This window comes from Neomonachus schauinslandi, chromosome 4 (genome assembly GCF_002201575.2).
Source record: "Neomonachus schauinslandi chromosome 4, ASM220157v2, whole genome shotgun sequence".
Classification (NCBI taxonomy): domain Eukaryota; kingdom Metazoa; phylum Chordata; class Mammalia; order Carnivora; family Phocidae; genus Neomonachus; species Neomonachus schauinslandi.
The window spans coordinates 157,014,939-157,036,041 of NC_058406.1; the positions used below are offsets into that span (position 1 = coordinate 157,014,939).

At 34.3% G+C, this 21,103-nt stretch overlaps 1 protein-coding gene across 3 annotated transcripts in view; it reads left to right on the top strand.

The window, feature by feature from the left end:
• OXR1 (oxidation resistance 1) overlaps positions 1 to 21,103 on the top strand; it is a 355,094-nt gene that overhangs the window by 300,369 nt on the left and 33,622 nt on the right. For all 3 annotated transcript variants that reach the window (XM_021688747.2, XM_021688750.2, XM_021688748.2), the window contains 4 exons: positions 4,385 to 4,537; positions 12,197 to 12,381; positions 15,385 to 16,142; positions 19,838 to 20,006. In XM_021688747.2, the coding sequence (XP_021544422.1) occupies positions 4,385 to 4,537; positions 12,197 to 12,381; positions 15,385 to 16,142; positions 19,838 to 20,006 (1,265 nt within the window). The remainder of the gene's footprint in view (positions 1 to 4,384; positions 4,538 to 12,196; positions 12,382 to 15,384; positions 16,143 to 19,837; positions 20,007 to 21,103) is intronic.

The following is a 21,103-nucleotide window of genomic DNA, read 5'->3' on the forward strand; positions in this document are numbered from 1 at the left end:
TCCCTCATCTTTAACCCAAATCTTACCAACTAGCTTTCTTGAAGGTGTAATATCAAAAAAGAAGAGAATGCTAAAGCAACAAAGCCAGGCCTTCTCCTATGTGAAAATGCTTTCTTCCTCACTTTTGCCATGTTAGTGGAAGAGAGGGAAAGAATAATAAAGCTATATGAATGACCTTTTAATCTGTAACTACTCAGCTGCTGCCAGAGATGCCCAGAAAGTATCCTCTAATATGACTGGTCATATGAATAGTATCTCTAATATGACTGGTTATATGAATACATTTTTTTCTCCCTAGGATGGATCCAGGAAGGAGTTAAGAAATATTGACTTCTTGAAGTTTCCTCTTTCCCTGGATGATAGTTATCACCTGCTATCTGATTATAGGCAATAGTTAGAAATAATTCTTTTGAACAGTAATTTTTAAACTTTAGTTGTATTTTGTTTTCTACCTAGAAATATATTTATTACTAGATTCACAAGATAAAATATTCCTATATAACTTTTATATATCTCTAGTGTTTATATCTCCATATATAATTATTGGATTTAGGTCTCCCATTCTAAGTCCCTTAGAAGCAAGGATCTTATGTTTTATTAAATATAACTCATATTTGTATTACAGTGATTAAAATGTTTATTAGTATTGTTGCATGTTTTTCCAGAAATTGTCAGAGTTTATATTTCTAATAATCACCCATAGGTTTCTTTGCAGTTCAGCTGTGTAGTGGCTTACCATGGAGGCTAAAATATTATGTTCCTGGCTTTGTTAGCATAAAGGATCCCAGTGGGTTTTTTTGAATAATTTATTTCCACATAAAAGTACTATCTTTGAGAATTTCCAGGGTCAAACAGTTTTTACCCATTTTTTTCTTCACATATTGATGAAGAAACATAGAAGGAGATAGAACCAGCGTAAGTAAATAAATAATAAATGGCTAAAATTTACCATGTGTCAGGTACAATTCTAAGTACTTTAAAAGTATTGTCATTTATTCCTAACCTCAAACTTAGGAGATATAGCACTTGTCCTGGCTATTTCTGTTTTCTCCTGTAGACCCATTCTACACCCTCCTTTGGGCTTTAGACTACATCAGTGGGTTCCCCTGACCTTTTGCTTCTCTTAATTTTGGTCTTTCTGAGAGAAAAGGAGCAAGAGGGGGCATATTTATTCTCTTAGCTCCCTTCCTGCAAGGTCACTTCAGAGTGGCAACATGCTTCAACCTCTCCTCTCATCAGACACAGAGCCTGCTGTCTCTGAGGTATCTGTTTCTCCCCTTTAGGCCTGTGGGTGATAAGGACTCCTCTGTTGTTTGCCCTGAATTTTTGTATTCACTGCATAATATCTTTGTAAATAGTTCCATTTTTAAACTCTTTAAATTAACTCAAGTTGATGTGCCATCTGTTTCTTCTAGTACCTGACCAGTAACAGTGTTTATTTTACATATAAGGAAACTGAGGGAGAGAGGTTAAGTGTCTTAAGTTCCTTCAGTTAGCTGGTAGCTGAGTTAGGATTCCAACCCAGGTACTCTGGTCCAGAGCCCATGTTCTTTATTACCACGTTATAGCTGGAAAAATCATAATGTATACTATTTAATCATATTGTACCAAAAAAAATGACCATAAGTCAACCTTTTTGCTTCACTTGTTCTAGTGATGCTTTGCTTTTGCACATTTGAACATTTGGGGCAATGATTGAGGCTCACTAGATAAATATCTATACTTCTGTATTTTTAAGCACCTTTCTGTCCCTAGTGGCTAAAACAGAATTGCACAAAGAAACCTCAGAAAGCACTCAGGAGCTTCAAAATCACTGCATTAAAAATCAGAATCTATATCTATAAACACCAATCAAAACCAGCTACATAGAGATACTGATATTTTGGGTGCTAATACACATGTATGTAAGTTATAAAGAGATCTAATTACAATCCCTCTGAACGTTGCTTTTTTTTTTCTTTAAGAAATGTACACTTACGTGCTTATGTGCTATACTTCGAGCATTTACTAAGCTAATCTCATGTATTCTTTTTAATAGGATTACACTGACAAATCGGGATTGCTATAGATACTGAGTTGTAGAATTTGAGACTTTGAGGGAACCTAAGCGATCATGTTGTTCAACGAGGTATATCTTCATATAAGGAAAGCATTTGACAGTGTTTCTTGATACAGTTTTTGTGAATGATTAGGTTACATAGTAGGTAATGTTGTCAACTGGCAGTAACTGAACAGTCATAAAATTTGTTGATAGCTTTGTGCCAGCTTGCAGAGGGCCTTCTAGTGGCTCTGGAACTGGCTTTTATTCCCTTCACACATTTATCAATTGTTTAGAAAAATATTTGAAAGGGAAGGTGTAAGTATTGCAGTGAAGCTCACTAGTTCAAGTGTTGATAATGTGGTTTTTATATATCGGCTTCATCTTACTCATTGGGCAAGTTACTGAACTTGGCTAACCATAAGTGTCCTTTAAAATTAAGGTAATAATGTATATACCTAATATGAATGATTTGAAAATTAAATGAAATGGTTCATATAACACTTAAATATAACACATACTCATAAATGTCCATTAATATTATTGTTGCTAACATCTCCTTTTAAATGATCTGTGCTGAATGAATTTATGTATCATACAAAACTCAAGTATAGTAATTACCAGAGACAACAGGATGAGTATAAAGTTACTAGTTTTTATCATAAAATGGAAAGATTGAGAACTTTGTTAATAGATATTAATGATTAAACAGTGTCATGCATCTGTTAAAATCTAATTCCATTTAGGTTTTTTAAGGTATAATCATAGTATGTTAAATATAGTTGTTTTGCAGTATTCTGTACTGATCTTCCTTCAAAAAATATCTATTGGGTATCTATTAGGAGAGAGAGAATGAAATTTAGAAAGGAAGTCTCAAATTTTGTCCTCATATAGACTTAAGGAATTAGATCCATTTAGTGAAGTAGAAAAAGTTATGTTAAAATTTGAGAGTGCTTTTCAAGTATCTCGAAGTCTTTGAGATTGAAGAGAAGGTATTCTTGTTTATTATTTCAAAAGGCCAAGTCAGAACTATTGGGTATCTGTCACAAAGTGCCGGATTTTAGCTCAAAGCTCTGAAGAACCTTGGTACTATGAAAACTATTCTATAAGGCACTGTTCATTTACTCAGGAATTATAAAATGCCTCTGGAGGTATTTAAGACAAAGAATAAAGGACATTTGTCTAGCCTTCTACATTGTAGAGAATGTTGAACTTTGGGGGGACCCATGAGTTCTAGGGGTCTGTGAACTTGAATAGAAACAATTTTAAATGAAATATAGTATTTTTTTCAAATTAAGAATATAAACTGTAGAGTAGCACCATGTATACCTGTGACTTTGTCCCCAGTAGAACTCACAGATATTTTCAAATCATTTTAGAGTTGTAGATCTCAAAAATACTGTTTATAGCCATATAGTTCAAAATTATAATTATCAGTCAACACTAGATTTTATTATTTCATGTTTAATAAGGAAGGATATATGTATCAACTATATATAACTATTATAACTATGAATAAAAAATATAACTAATTTTTAAATGTTTTGATAATTGTTTCATTATAATTGTTTTTCTTGTAATCCTATATTTTAAGTATTCAAAAAACATTCTGAGAAGGAGGTCCTTAGGCTTCACTGTGAGAATGGTCCATGGCATTAAAAAAAGTCAAGAATCTGTGATCTAACCAATTAATACTTTATACAATGGTATTGATAAACTCTTTGTAGCTTAACATTTTAAGTGGCTCTTCCAGTGAAATGAGTTTGGCTGAATTTCTAAGTATCACAGACAAGCACTCCATCTTTTCTCTGCTCCCAGCACCTGAGGGATATATTAAATTCAGGAACAACTGAGTGTGTGTGTTCATGTAGTGTGCAGGTACAAGAGATGTAGTTTTCAGCATTTTACAGATGATTCATAAATATATATCCCATTAAGAAATCATTGAAAATAAAAGTTTAAGCTCTGTTAGAGATCTTTATTGATGACACAGTGCCATTCTTTCCTATTTCTTTTTAACGTAAGAATATTTTGAGGGGTGCCTGGGTGGCTCATTCGGGTAACTGTCTACCTTCAGCTCAGGTTGTGATCCTGGGGTCCTGGGATCGAGCTCTGTGTCAGGCTCCCTGTTCTCCCTCTCCCTCTGCCTCTCCCCTTTCCCCCCCACCACACTCTGTCTCTCTCTCAAATAAAAAAAAAATCTTTAAAAAAAAAAAGAATATTTTGAGCTGACCTCCAAGAATGTGATGAGAATAGGGGAAAGCTATTCATTTGGCTTTAATAATGTACTAATTTAATTTTTATTTAGTTCTCTGAACTGCCTTTATCATTATTATTTTTTTAAAGAATCCTGATGTAGTCCACCTGAAAGAAGCAACTCCCTTATCCACTTTTACTGGTATTCGACCTGCACGAGTTGTATCTTCAACTTCTGAGGAAGAAGAAGCATTTACTGAGAAATTTCTTAAAATTAATTGCAAATATATTACCAGTGGCAAGGTAATGAATAATACTTCAGAAAAATTTTTTTATCGTGCTTTATTTATTACTGAAATATGACAATTTGGCATTTGCATTTTAAGTTATCAACGTCAGCAACTGATTGAATATTTTAAGAAGATACTGGTGGAAATACTAGTTTAGGTTAGTATGGACTTTGCTTATAACTTAGAAACTGGCGGTCTTTTGCAGTTGTTAAAGGCAATGGGATATAAATTTACTGTAATAAAGTACAGCTGATTTGCTATTGGTAGAATATTTCAAAAAGCTGGTATAAAATGACCACTGCTGGGCACTATTTGGAGTGGTAACTCTTGCAAACTTGGTATAACACACAAAAGGAAGATAACTACTATTTATTATTTACTATATGCCAAAAACTATATGAGGTATTTTAAGTATTTCAGCAACTCAAAATAATCCTGTGAAGTTGGTGATTCTGTTCCTTCTTCACAGGAAAAACAACAACAACAATAAAACTTTCAGAAAAGGTTAATAAGTCCAAGGTTTCTCTATCATGGCAAGAATTCAAACCCAGTGTGAATGCATGTTTCATCCTACCACACCTTGCTGCTTTTCTAAACAAAGAACTTGTAGTGTGCAGAGGGAGTATAGTAAAGTAACACAGAATTGGAGAATAAACTCCAGATATTGTTTAGAAAGTAACTATAGTATGTTACCAACTTAAGTCACACATGGTTTTCTTTTTCTCTTCGAACTTTAAAGATGTTTCTTTCAGAACTCCAATTATTTTCTGACTTGCACTGTTTCTGAAGAGAAGTCTTCTACAATTTTTATATTTGGTGTTTTGTACATTTGTGTTTTCTTTGGTTGCATTTAAGATAGTCTCTCTTTTTTCTTCCTTCAAATTTTTATTTAAATTCTAATTAGTCAACACACAGTGGAATACTGGTTTCAAGGGGTAGGATTCAGTGATTCATTACTTACGTACAACACCCAGTGCTCAACATGACAAGTGCCCTTCTCAATAGCCATCACCCATCTAGACCTCCCCCCACCTCCCTCCATCAACCTTCAGTTTGTTCTCTGTCTTTAAGAGTCTCTTATGGTCTGTTTCCCTCTCCCCCCTTTTTTTTTACCGCCCTCCCATCTGTTCATCTGTTTTGTTTCTTAAATTCCACGAGTGAAATCATATTGTACTTGATCTTCTGTGACTGACTTATTTTGCTTAGCCTAATATACTGTAGCTCCATCCACATTGTTGCAAATGGCAAGATTTCATCTTTTTGATGGCTGAGTAATATTCCATTGTGTATACCACATCTTCTTTATCCATTCATCAGTTGATGGACGTCTGGGCTCTTTCCATAGTTTGGCTATTATAGGTAATGCTGCTATAAACACTGGGGTACATGCACCCCTTTGAATCTGTATTTTTGTATCCTTTGGGTAACTAGTAGTGCAAATGCTGGATGGTAGGGGAGTTCTATTTTTAACTTTTTGAGGAACCTCCATACTGTTTTCCAGAGTGGCTGCACCAGCTTGCATTCCCACCAACAGTGCAAAAGGGTTCCTCTTTCTACGCATCCTCGCCAACACCTGTTGTTTCTTGTGTTGTTAATTTTAGCCATTCTGACAGGTGTGAAGTAGTATCTCATTGCAGTTTTGATTTGTATTTCCCTGATGATGAGTGATGTTGAGCATGTTTTCATGTGTCTTTTGGCCATTTGAATGTCTTCTTTGGAGAAATGTCTGTCCATGTTTTCTGCCCATTTCTTGATTGGATTATTTGTTCTTTGAGTGTTGAGTTGGGTAAGTTCTTTATAGATTTTGGATACTAATGCTTTATCATTAGATAATGTCATTTGCAAATATCTTCTCCCATTCTGTAGGTTGCCTTTTAGTTTTGTTGGTTTCCTTTGCTGTGCAGAAGCTTTTTATCTTGAAGTCCCAGTAGTTCATTTTTGCTTTTGTTTCCCTTGTCTCCAGGGACGTGTCTAGGAAAAAGCTGCTACAGCCGAGGTCAAAGTTTGCTGCCTGTGTTCTCTTCTTGGATTTTGATGGTTCCCTGTCTCACATTTAGGTCTTTCATCCATTTTGAATTTATTTTTGTGTATGGTGTAAAAAAGTGGTCCAGTTTCATTCTTCTGCATGTTGCTGTCCAGTTTTCCCAACACTAGTGTTGACGAGATTGTCTTTTTTCTATTGAGTATTATTTCCTGCTTTGTCAAAGATTAGTTGATCATAGAGTTGTAGGTCCATTTCTGGGTTTTCTATTCTGTTCCATTGATCTGTGTGTCTGTTTTTGTGCCAGTACCATACTGTCTTGATGACTACAACTTGGTAGTAATGTAGTGATGACTATAGCTCGAAGTCCAGAATCGTGATGCCTCCAGCTTTGCTTTTCTTTTTCAGGATTGTTTGGCTATTCAGGGTCTTTTGTAATTCCATACAGATTTTAGGATTGTTTGTTCTAGCTCTGTAAAAGATGCTGGTGGTATTTTGATAGGGATTGCATTAAATATGTAGATGGCTTAAGGTAGTATAGACATTTTAACAATGTTTGTTATTCCAATCCATGAGCATGGCATGTTTTTCCATTTCTTTGTGTCCTCTTTAATTTCTTTCATAAGTGTTCTGTAGTTTGCAGAGTACATATCTTTTGAGAGTCTCATTATCATTGATTTTGAACCATTGGATTATGGTGTGCCTTGGTGTATTTTTCTGTTTGTTTTGCTTAGGATTCACTCAACTTCTTGAACCTGTTGGTTTATAGTTTTCATCAGATTTGGAAAATTTGGGGTCATATTTCTTCAAATTTTTTTTCTCCATCCTCTCCTCTTCTTTGGGAACTCCACTTATGCATATATTAGGCTGCTTGATGTTGTGTCTCAGCATAGTTCATTGATACTCTGTTCTTTTTTTTTTCTTTCTATTTTGGACAATTTCAATTACTATACCTTTAAGTTATTTAATGTTTTGTCTGCCATGTGTAATTTGCTGTTAATTCTATTGAGCATATTTTTCATCTCTGTAAGTTCAAACTGGCTCTCGTATATCTTCCTTGTCCGTAACTACCATGCACAATCTATCCTATATTCTTTAATATATGGAATATAGTTATAATAATTATTTTAATGTCTTTCTACTAATTAATTTCTCGCTCTGACTTCTGGGTTTCTTCCTTTTAATTGACTTTTCTCATTGTGATGAGTCACTTTTTTATTTTTCTTTACATGCCTAGTAATCTTTAACTGGATATCAGATATAAATGTTATTATCTTCTTGGGTGCTGGCTATTTTTATATTTCTCTACATATACTTGTACTATTTTCTGTGATACAGTTGTGTTTTAGAAGCAGTTTGATCATAACATAGCTTGTTTTAAGCTTTGTCAGACAGGACCAAAGCAACTATAGCTAGTTTTTCCCTTTACTGAGACAATGCCCTTCTGAGTTTTCTGGGGCCCTGTAAATTGTAAGATTTTTTTGCTGTGGTTGGTAAGAATATTAGCTGTTCCTTTCTCTCTTGACTCTATGAATTGTTTCCTCTGCTTCTTTTGAGTGCTGCTGCTTTTCTCGTCCTGGGATAGTTGCCATACATATAGGTAGCATTCAGTGCTCAACTGGAAACTTGAAAGAAGACCTTCTGTGGATCTCCAAACCATTCTCAATTGGGAGTGCTCATCTCTCCTTTCTCTGCCTCTGGCCTGGAAACTCTCCACTCAGTATGCTGGGGCATTTATAGAGTTCATTTTCTTTGTTTTCCCTTATTCAGGTATCATTGCCCAGCATTCCAGTAGCTGAAAATAGTCATTTCATGTATTGTGGGTGTGTGGGTGTGTGTGGTTTTAGTAGTTTTAGGCAAAATTAGTTCTTGGCTAGAAGCAGAATTTCAGTTGTAACCATTTGAATAAAATTTTTATTTAAGTATCAAAGCAAAGATAAAGTCATTCGCAGGGTTAGGAGCAGCTTACAGCCTGGTGTTCATGGAAGGTGAACATTTGCTGGATACTGGCTCTTCCTATAGATTTATTATAATAAAGGTTATTTATGTAAAAATTATGGAAATTTATCAACAAAATTATAGGTTACAGTGGACTTAAGACTAAAAAAAAAGATCAGTAGAAGTTATTTTCTCTGCTGGGATGTACTCCCAAATCATAGTTTTTTATCTTCTAATATTTACAGAAATATTGTAGTATAAGTGGTAACTTTTACAGACTTTATTTTCTTTTTTTTTATTATGTTAATCACCATACATTACATCATTAGTTTTTGATTTAGCGTTCCATGATTCATTGTTTGCGTATAACACCCAGTGCTCCATGCAGAATGTGCCCTCTTTAATACCCATCACCAGGCTAACCCATCCCCCAACCCGCCTCCCCTCTAGAACCCTCAGTTCCTTTCTCAGAGTCCATAGTCTCTCATGGTTCGTCTCCCCCTCTGATTCCCCCACTTCATTTTTCCCTTCCTGCTATCTTCTTCTTTTTTTTTTTTTTAACATATAATGTATTATTTGTTTCAGAGGTGCAGGTCTGTGATTCAACAGTCTTATACAATTCACAGCGCTCGCCATAGCACATACCCTCCCCAGTGTCTATCACCCAGCCACCCCATCCCTCCCACCCCCACCACTCCAGCAACCCTCAGTTTATTTCCTGAGATTAAGAATTCCTCATATCAGTGAGATCATATGATACATGTCTTTCTCTGATTGACTTACTTCGCTCAGCATAATACCCTCCAGTTCTATCCATGTCATTGCAAATGGCAAGATTTCATTCCTTTTGATGGCTGCATAATATTCCGTTGTATATACACCTCATCTTCTTTATCCATTCATCTGTCGATGGACAAAAGCAGACACTTTCTTTTCTACTAGAAATAATTCTCCGTGGAAGATTAGTCAAGTAATTGCACATAAGGAATTGGCAGTTACTAATACTAAAGAGAAATCTGTCCTTAAAGCTTCTGAAGGTCATATGGATTAAGAAGATATTTTATTATCTTCTTTTTTTTAACATAATGTATTATTTGTTTCAGAGATACAGGTCTGTGATTCATCAGTCTTACACAATTCACAGCATTCATAGGAAGGGAAAAAATGAAGGGGGGGCAGGAATCGGAGAGGGAGATGAACCATGAGAGACTATGGACTCTGAGAAACAAACTGAGGGTTCTAGAGGGGAGGTGGGTGGGGAGATGGGTTAGCCTGGTGATGGGTATTAAAGAGGGCACGTATTGAATGGAGCACTGGGTGTTACACGCAAGCAATGAATCATGGAACACTACATCAAAAACTAATGATGTAATGTATGGTGATAAAAAAACAGCAATGCTCAACAAGGCACATAAAAAAAAAAGAAGATATTTTAATTGGAAACCGCTTACTATAATATGTTCTTGCTCCTGATAATACGTTCAGATTTATGAAACAGCCTTAAAAAAGAGTGAAACAGTATTTTATTTTGAGCTTATGATTTCAAACTTGGTCTTGGTTAGTTGAATTTGAGCAGTTACTTTGTCAAAAGATTTTTGTGAATTTTATGTTGAAGTAGTGTTTCTCATGGCCAACTCTTGATTTAAAGAGAATAACATCTGACAATACCTCAGAGCCCCACCTAGAATCAGGGAAGGAAGCTTGAAGAATACATTAGCACATCTGCAATAGCAGCAAATAAGGGTGAATTCCTGCAAAGTAACATTACTAGATTGGTCAGACTAGTGTTAAGAGGTAGGGCTTTAAGCCCCATCTAGTCTAAGAAGTAGAAGCACAATTTTGAGAGGCTTTTCAAACGATTTCTGTAGTTACACTACTAAAAGTAGCAGTATTATAGTATTAACAGGTATAGTGAGTTAATGCATTATCATTAATACTGGGCCTTCTCAATCCTATATACCTAGTAGTCATTATCTTTGCAAAAATATTCTGAAGTGAAAGATAGTATGTAATGTTATGCCAGTGAACCTAATAATATACCATTATTTAAAACTAATGCTTATATAAAATTTATGAAACCAAGAATGAACTGAGGTCTTTCAGAGACCTGATGTTTGCTTTCCTTACTTCTTACTGGTTACTTGGTTTTATTTCTCAAATAACTTAAGTTTATAGAAGGTGAGATAGAGTAAGGGAAGATAGAGAATCAGAAACCTTTAAGATTTTTTACATTGTGTATACTCTACTCTTGATTGTCTATTTCTTGGATTATCCGTAGCAATGTAAATGTCCCTGCAACATACCTCACCATCTGTCTTTGACTTGTGTTGGCATGTGATCCAGGAATACAACCTGATATATATGAATCTACTTAAAATATCCATCAAAATATGATCAGGCCATGGTTTATATAGTTACTCCTTATTTAGGTAGTCCCTGGTCTGAACTAAAAAAAAAATGCTGTTTAGAGTTTCACATCGATTCCCTTTTTCCCACCAAAATGCATACACATATGCATATGCTTCTTTCCGATATTGTATGCAGTTACTACAAATGATAAGCATGTTTTATTATCTTGAACATCTGCAGTAACTTTCTGCCACATGGGTGACCAAAAACTCTCCCAGAGTTTTTTCTTTTTCCTCTTGATCATTTTTAATAGTATGTCTGTCATAACTTAAGTTTTATGTTCTTAAAGTTAAGCCAGGTAAATTTATAGAGCTGAAAATGGATTTTGAAGGAGGATGTTACACCAGATCAAGCAGGATTTATTTTCTTTTCCTTAATAGCTTCAGAAAAAAAGGACAGCTTTGAAGTAACTACTTAGTTTATTTTTAGAATTCTGTATGGCTCTTCATTTTTACACTTACAGAATATATAGAATAGGAGTTAAAAATTGGATTAAGGAATATTTAGCGCCTGAGTTGGAGTGACTGTGGTTTAGATTTGAATGTGGAGGGACTTAAGTAAAAGGCACAGACTGCCTGGATTTTGAATCTTGGTTCTACCACTTATGTTAGCTATGTTATTTATTACTTAAGATAAGTTTCCTAGCCTCTCACAACCTTAATTTTCCTATTTGTGTAATCATCTCATAGCTGTGCTTGTGAAGATCAAATGAACAATAATGTATGTAAAGCATGATACATACAAAGCTTTCAGTAAGTATTAGCTAATAATTAGTGAGATTGGCTTCCTGTGGACTTCAGTTTGCTCATTTCTAAGACAAGAGGCTGGATTCTTCATATTTATATTGCTGTTTATATAAATGTATTTAAAATTTCATAACTTGTCATGATTAAATTAAAAATGATTACTATATACCCTAGAAGTATCTAATCTACCTACTCTTACAGATGACGGCACTGAGGCCCAGAAGCTTTACATGCCCAAAGTCAAATAGCTAGGTAGTTAACAGAGTCAGTTGAAGCAGAGATTTTTTAAAAAGACATTTTGAAGATATTATGCTGTTTTTCTTTTATACTGGATTGAATTATCAACACATTATTTATTAAACCTGTTTGTGTACATGAAACTATATTTGGTATCTGTAGTGAGGGAACAACAGAGGAAGCAGAATGCAAATTAATGTAAAACATAATGAAAAAATGTTTTCATGAGAATGTCTTAGTGCTTGGATATACTACTTTTATATATAACAGATGGCCTAACATCTGAAGAAAATTAGTAAAAACAGCTAGAATACTTTTTGAAAATTTGAGCATTAAATGTCATTTTCTTTTTTCATCTTAGGGCACAGTCAGTGGTGTGCTGCTAGTAACACCAAATAATATAATGTTTGATCCACATAAAACTGACCCTTTGGTTCAAGAGAATGGCTGTGAGGAATATGGCATCATGTGTCCAATGGAAGAGGTGATGTCAGCTGCAATGTACAAAGAAATTTTGGATAGCAAAATAAAGGAATCCTTACCCATGTAAGATTGGTATTTATACTCCTTTGGAATTTTATTACATCTAGATAGTTGACCCTGGTTTAATACTCAAGTATTTTTTTTTTACTCTTAAGTATTTTTTATTAGTTTTATTAAAACTGCTTTTCATTTTATCAGCAATGAAAAAATACGGTATTGAAAAGATTATTTTTTTTAAAGATTTTATTTATTTTTTGACAGAGAGAGAGACAGCAAGAGAGGGAACACAAGCAGGGGGAGTGGGAGAGGGAGAAGCAGACTTCCCCTGGAGCAGGAAGCCCAATGTGGGGCTCGATCCCAGGACCCTGGGATCATGACCTGAGCCGAAGGCAGATGCTTAATGACTGAGCCATCCAGGCACCCGAAAAGATTATTTTTAACACACCTTGAATAGTTAGGAATTGTTCTAGATTTATATTTATATATTTCGTCAGGGAACTGGATATTTAAAAGTAACCTATAAACCTTATTTAATTTAATGTTTACCAGCCCTTTTTATTCAAACACAGCATTCAGATTTTTAAATTATTTCTGTGACTAATTTAAGGTAATATAAGTAGACTAGGGTAGTTTTCAAATTTTTCTTAGAAGAGCCTGAAGAGTCGGTGTGGGATTTGAGGGAGATCTCATGAGCATCCTTCCCTCGGTTGTCCTTGAAAGAGTTATGCTTGGAATATACTGGTCAAGGGATTCATGTGATTCAAATAACATAGCTGTGAGACTGCAGCTTAGCACAGCCTTTGAAAGTAATGTGCTTGACCAAAGGAATGACCAGAGAGAAAAGGGAGGAATAAGAAAGAAAAGGAGAAGAAAGTATTCAAAGAAAGGAATGACAACAGAAAAGAATGCTCCCCATTCCTCCACACATACTTTGTCAATAGTTTAAAAACTGGCTTCACTTTAACTTTATTAGCCCACAGGGATGTGGATCATTGTTTGAAAATTAACCCTTGGGGTAGAGAACTGCTTACATAGAAGAGCAAATTATTTTTGTTTCTGAGGCAGGGTACATGAGTTGTTAGGATACCTGTGGTAGAATAAAATCCCTTATTCAGAAAGTGTCCATTATACCTTCCATCCAATAGATACTATTTTGGCTTGGTAAACTCATCCATAGAGGTGCAGATAATTCCTAGAGTATCTTCTGCTTTAGTTATTTTTATAGATCGTCATCTAAAGTCACTTTCAGGAAATAAGTATTATTGGGATGGGTGAAAGGATGACACAAAGGTGAAGGAGTAAAGGATTAGATTAAAAAAGAAATAAGATTATATATATATTTACATATATATATATACATATTATATATATATATGTGCATGTTGTCAGTCACTGTGAGATTCACTTTCTGTTGCCCTGCTTTTCTATTTTTATTATGATACTTAGGGATTCTCTTATGCTGAATGATCTGTAAGTATTCCACTAGGATGCTGTAGGGCTCCTCTTCTTGCAAATCACTGTTTTATTATTTAGAATGTCCAGGGAAAGACCATGCATTTGATCCAAACATTTAAAAAAAAATTCCTCCAAAATGAAGTATCTTTCAATCCTGCCTTGTGAAGTAGTTAAAAACACTGTTTGGCAGCAAATTAGATAAATAAAGCAAGTAGTTTTGCAGAGTAATGCCATGTGTAGCAATACTGAGGCATAAGATTTGATTGATTTTCTTCTGTCTTCTGCTTGGATAGTTGATTTCAAAGGTATTGTTCTAGAACTGTGTTAAGCAGTAGCAACATCATTGGCCTAAATATCTAGTTTCAGCATATTAACTCTGAAGGTTTTACAGCCCTTAATCAAACGTATGTCTTCTTACATTTGTTAACTTTATCTCTTACCTAATGGTCTTCTTAAATGTACACATACAGTTTCTCAAAACTTTTGCCTTTTGCCATATTCCAAGATCCTATATATGCAATTTGAGTGGATCACCAGTAGATGACACTATTACATTTTTAATAGCACAAATTAAATGTTTGTGTTTCTTATGGCGAGTCAGATGCAAGGGAGACAAGACAGACATGAATTGGAATTCAATTGATAACTGTTTAAAAAATAAATTTTTATCTATTGTAGTTATAAAGTGTTATGCATACTCATTATGTAAAATTTGAAAAATACTACAAAGAAAAAATAAAACAGAAGAGTTCCCCAGCTTCACCATCCAGAGACAGCCAATTATTTTTGTTTTGACTTATCTCCTATTCTTAAACTTACATAAATGTTAGTAGTTTTTCCACTAAGAACTCATGTTAATTTCCATTTGTCACAAACTATTTTTAACCATCATTTTAAATTTCTGACTTTCATTTCATGCTTTATATAGATGTTTGTATTGCCTCCTTCCAGAATTTAAACTAACTTTGAACATTAGTGCTCATATATATAAATGCCATTAAACATGGAAATCTTGATAGAATTATGAACCATTCATATATCTAGTATCTAAACCTTTAGCAGAACAAGTTCTTTCTGAATTAAGAGTTGTTGCTGGTAGCCTGAAGAATTCCTGTAAGTATTTTTGCCTCAGTTTTATTCCAGTTGGTCTTCAGCTTTGCATTTGAGCTGCATATTTTAGTGTAATCTATTTAAATGTAAATGAGCACTGTGTGTTTGTGTGTGTCCATGTATTTAATATCAATGTATTTTTTCTTAAGACATTTAAAATTTTAATCAAAATTTTATCTAAGCTTATTTTCCATATTCCTGTAATGAATAAAGTTTAGTGTAGAATTACAGCTTCACCCAAAACTTGTATTTCCAACTTCTTTTCAGGTAGATTAAATCAGGAAATCTTCTGTTGATGTTTCCCAGATCTCAAAAAATCATTGCAAAGGCTTGACTTAATTACTTGGTCTATCTATATAAATCAAATTTTTGATATGCTATTGAGATATATACTATACCCCTTTCTAGAAACCTTTTTAGTGATAACTCATTCAATGTTAAATTTGTGGGAAATAAAATGCAATTTAAAAAGTAACAACTTTTAATTTTGTTTACTGGCAGAGAGATAGATCAGGTATCAGGAAGGGACTTCTGCCACTTAAAGAAAATGATGAGAAGTCATACTGATGAAATAGACTCCAGAGCCCGCGATGCAGGTAACGATAGTGCCAGCACAGCTCCGAGGAGCACCGAGGAGTCTCTTTCTGAGGATGTGTTCACAGAATCAGAACTCTCTCCTATACGGGAGGAGCTTGTCTCGTCAGATGAACTTCGACAAGATAAGTCATCTGGTGCATCATCAGAATCTGTGCAAACTGTCAGTCAGAGTGGCGTAGAATGTTTAACAGCCATATCAGAGTCTACTAATATGCCTGATCACTTAGAATCTGATCCTGGACATTCTACAGATGAAGTTGGGACTACTTCTCTTAAAACAGTTTTAGATAATCTTGAAAGGGCCACTAAGGAAGATCAGGCTACAGATAATTTTCAGGAAATACCAGGCCCTAAAGAACAAAGCACAAGTATAAAAGGTAATACAGACCAGGATTTTCCTCTGAATGAGAATTCACTACATCAAGAGGAGGGTAAAAAAGAAGGTATGCCTTGTGGGGAAGCAGCAGATTTTAAACAAAAGCAAACTGTCAGTAAAGGAAAACAAGGAAAGGAGCAAAATCAGGACTCAGAGACAGAGGTAGAAGAACTACGGAAACTCTGGAAAATCCATACTATGCAACAGACTAAACAGCAAAGGGAAAATATTCAACAAGTGTCACAAAAAGAAATTAAGCATAAAATAGCAACTGCTGACATAGAAGGTAAGTGTTAAGGAATATATAAAGTTAATTCATCTTACTGCATATTGTCTCCCTCTTTCCTCACAGACTAAAAAGCTGCTGTATCTTAGGCCACTCTGAAGGAAGATCTAGTGGCCATTCACTGATGTTTCTCTGGGGATAAGTATATGGTCTCTAGTTCCTAGTCTAAGGTCTCTTCTTATCCCATGGTGGATTGTACACATCATGAGCATCTTTTCCACCATCTTTAGATACTCCTGACTCACTGTGTTCTGTCTTTAAACGATTTCTTGAAAATGCACACAAGCTCTGTAATATCTTTGATTTCTCCATTTTCTCTTAATTCTTGGTGTATTACCTCATTAAAATTTTTTACTGCACATAAAATATTGTAATTACAGTTCATAATTGCCAAAGTTTGTAATTCTACCTTTTTTTAAAAAGTGCAATTAGACAAAAATTTATTTCTTAAGTTATTCCAACTGTCCAAAAGTTCATCATTGTCTGATTAAACGTTTTCCTTTAAAAAACACCAAGGATAAATTCAAAAACCATTTCTCTTTCAGTTTCGGTTTTTAGTACTGTTTACTTATGAAAATTATAGTAATATACTATGTTTTATTTCTAATGTACAGTAGCTTCCCCTTAATACATAATAGATTAAATGGGGTGTAGTTCAGGTATCTTAGCTAACATTTCTTATATTCTATTAAAATACTGATTCCAAATCAATCCAATTAGCATATGAACTTTTTAAATTAAACTCAAAAGTAATTTATTGCTAAAATATACATAAAATAAAATTGACCATAGTAACCATTTTTAAGTGTAAAATTTAGTGGCATTCAGTACCTTCACATTGTTGTGCGACCATCACCACCATCCATTTCCAGAACTTTTTCATCTTTCCAAACAAACTGTATCCATTTAGTAGTAACTCCTCATTCTTTCCTCCCCTTTGCTCCTGCCTTCCACCATTCTACTCTGTCTCTATGAACTTTTGTCTCTACATAAGGCACCTCATAAAAGTGGAATCATACAGTATTTGTTCTTTTGTAAAGTGTGGCTTATTTCCCTTAGGAGAATGCCTTTATATTTCATCTATGTTGTGGCTTGTTTTAAAATTTCCTTCCTTTTAAAAGCTGCACAATATTCCAGTATACAGTTGGCCCTTGAACAATATGGGTTTGAACTGTGCGGGTCCACTTATACATAATTTTTTAATACAGTACAGTACTATAAATGTTTTTTTGCTTCTTTATGATTTTCTTAGCATTTTCTTTTCTCTAGCTTTCTGTATTGTAAGAATACAGTATATAATATAGCATACAAAACATGGGAAACATCTGTTTATGTTACTGGTAAAGCTTCTAGTCAACAGCAGGCTATTAGTAGTTAAGTTTCTGGGGAGAGTCAAAAGTTATACTCAAATTTTTGACTGTGTGTGTGTGGGGGGGGGGTCTATGTCCCTAACCGCTGCATCATTCAGTGGTCAACTTTACTACCACCACATTTTCTTTATGTATTCATTTGTTAATGTACATTTGGATGTTTCTACCTTTTGGCTAGTTTGAATAATCCTGCTATGAACATTGGGTTACAAATACCTGTTCGAATCCCTCCTTTCATTTTTTTTGGATATATACCCAAAAGTGGATTTGCTAGTTCCTATGGTAATTCTGTGTTTAATTTAATTTTGAGGAACCCCCCCCCCAAGCTGTTTTTCACAGTGGCTTCATATTTCATATTCCCACCAGCAATATACAAAAGTTTGGTTCAGTTTTTAAAATACCTGTGCTGGATTTTCTTTGCACCATCTTTTTTAGATATCCTGATGATATTTAGTAGATGTTAAAGAATTAATTTGCTCAACGAAAGTTCTATAAAAAATTGAATAATTCTTTTTTAATACCTTTTTCTTTATTCAGAACTAATGAATGTTCATTAAAGAACATTTGACAAATATAGATTTTTTTAGAAAATTTTTAAAAATTACCTGAAATTTATCCATGAAATAATCATTACTAACATTTGGTATATTTATCTTTGATTTTTGGTGTGTATGTATATATACATACACGTTTAAATACATATGTATACAATTTTGGTATTTGTATCTATACATATGTATTTTTTATATAAAATCAGGATTATACTGTTGTATCCTTTTTTCACTTAAAATTTTATGTCATGAATAATTTCCCATGTCATTATAGTTTTTTTGAAAATATGGCTTTTAATGGCCCTGTATTTTAACCATTTCCATACTGTTAAGACATTCAGTTGTTATTAACAATTCGTATTGTTAAGATATTTCCTATCTTTGATATTGTAAAGAATGCTGGTGTGAATGTCTTTATTTGCTATTCTTGTGTCTGATGGTTGCCTTATATTTTGAAATCTTTGAAAAAAAAAATGAGGGGTTCTGTTTAACCTAATAATGTGGTAGAATGCTTTCATTTATTGGGTTTGTTGGAGTATGGGATTAGATGGGGAGGGAGCTCCTATTATGACAAAATACTAAAAGAGAAAAATTGATAAGTTTAGATATAGGTGTACCTGTATTATCGTTTGAGTTCTTTTTGAGGAGGGAGGGAATGAAAATTTGTTTTAAGTAACTAATTTTAAGTAACTTAAGGTTCTATAATCGGGAAATATTACACATTTCTGATCTTTAGTGACCTTATAATATAGCAAAATGGTTTACTAAATATACAACTGTGGAATATAATTGTGGGGAAGATGGTAAAAGTTCACTCTTTTAATCAGATGTAAATACTGAGGCTCAGATAGATTTATGCACCTTGCACAATACTGTACAGAAGAAAGCCATGACTAGTACCCAGTTATCTTGATTATAAATAAGTGCTTTTTCTTCCACAGTATGCCACATTCGTAAGCTAATAATGTCCAGAATTCTGAATTCAGTCATAGTGTCAGACCCTCAGTATACCTTTATGTCAGCATCTCTGTTTGGAAGAGTTAGAGATAATTCATCATAAACTGTCCAAATAGATGGCTGAATCCAGGATATTGTTGATTGTTTTATCCTACCTCATATATATGGAAAAGCTTCCAGAAACATTTTTTATTAAATTTTTGTCTATATGGGGCGCCTGGGTGGCTCAGTCGTTAAGTGTCTGCCTTCAGCTCAGGTCATGATCCCAGGGTTCTGGGATCGAGCCCCACATCGGGCTCCTTGCTCAGTGGGGAGTCTGCTTCTTCCTCTCCCTCTGCCTGCCGCTCTGCCTACCTGTGCTCTCTCTCTCTCTGTCAAATAAATAAATAAAATCTTTAAAAAAAAATTTTTTTTGTCTATAATAACTATATTAAAGTAAACTTTTAAAGATTCTACAATGTGTTTTGATGTTATTCTAGAAGTCTAATAGAGAATATGAAGAAAATTATATATGTGCATGTAATTACTTTAATATAGTTGTTCCAAGCGAAAATTTAATGCAAGAATTCCTAAAACTTTCCCCTTTTTTCCTGATACGCTTAGACATAATTTCAGTTCATAACTTGGGTGCTAGTTCATGAATCCCGTTGGAAGAAAATAAAAGTTACTTAAGAGAATTCATCTAAGTGACTGTCAGTAAATTTAATTTTATTCTGTATTAACTTGTCAGAAGTTTCGAGGTAAACATCACTTAAACCAAATTGCTTAAGCATGGTGTATGAGAATTGAATGAGCGCTGTTTGTATCTCATTTCTAGGTTCTGCACTTTTAAGAGAAAAGAGAAGGCATCGATTACATAAGTTCTTATGTCTCAGAGTTGGAAAACCAATGAGGAAAACATTTGTATCTCAAGCAAGTGCAACAATGCAACAGTATGCACAGAGAGATAAGAAACATGAATATTGGTTTGCTGTGCCACAAGAAAGGTAAAAAAACTCAAAAACGTTATTGAGATTCCTTGAATTAAAATGATCTTATATATCACTTAATACCAGTAGAAAAGTACTTTAAAAAAAAATAGTTTATGATTAAAACCTGACATTAAATCTTTTTAAATTATTTTTTTAAAGATTTATTTATTTGAAAGGAAAAGAGAGAGTGCGCGCCCGTGGGGTACGTGCACGCAAGGGTGCACACATGCGCAAGAGTCAGGGGAGGGCCAGAGGGAGAGAATCTTCAAGGAGACTCTGCTGAGTGTGGAGCCCAACTCCAGGGCTGGATCTCACGACCCATGCAATCATGACCTCAGCCTAAACCAATAGTTGCTTAACTGACTGAGCCACCAGGCACCCCTTAAAATTACTTAGCTCCTATTTTGTACTTTTTAATTTACCCCATTTTAAATTTTATTCCTCTCTGTGATTTAATGCAAAAAAAGTAAATGTGTACCTGGTTTTAGTGGTAAAGAAACCTAGTTAAATTGTCTTAGAGAGGGAGGCAAACCATAAGAGACTTACTTGTAGAGAACAAAGTGAGGGTTGCTGGAGGGGAGGTGGGCAGGGGATGGGCTAAATGGGTGATGGGCATTAAGGAGGGCACTTGTGATGAGCACTGGGTGCTGTGTATAAGTGATGAATCACTGAATTCTACACCTGAAACTAATCTTGCACAATATGTTAACTAACTAGAATTTAAGTAAAAACTTTAAAAAAATGTCTTAGAGCAAGAAGGTTCCTCAAAATATTAAACAGTATGGCCACTACCTCAAGGCAGGTAATGATATATAATCCCTTTTTTAAAATGCAAGTATCCCTGCTAATTAATAGCCAAGGATACATAGATATTTGAAATGTGTGTTTGATCCTCAAGTAAGTTGATCCGAGATTTAATTATCTTTTGTAACAACACGTTTTGCTATAGTAAACAAAATTGAAAATGGGAGCGAGATTAGATCATCATCTATCCCTGATCCATTAAAAGATTAGATCATCTATCCCTGAACCAATAATACATTGTGTGTTCCTGGTATCATTTAAGAGTTAAACACATTAAATTTCTATTAACTTCGGAAAATTCTGTATAA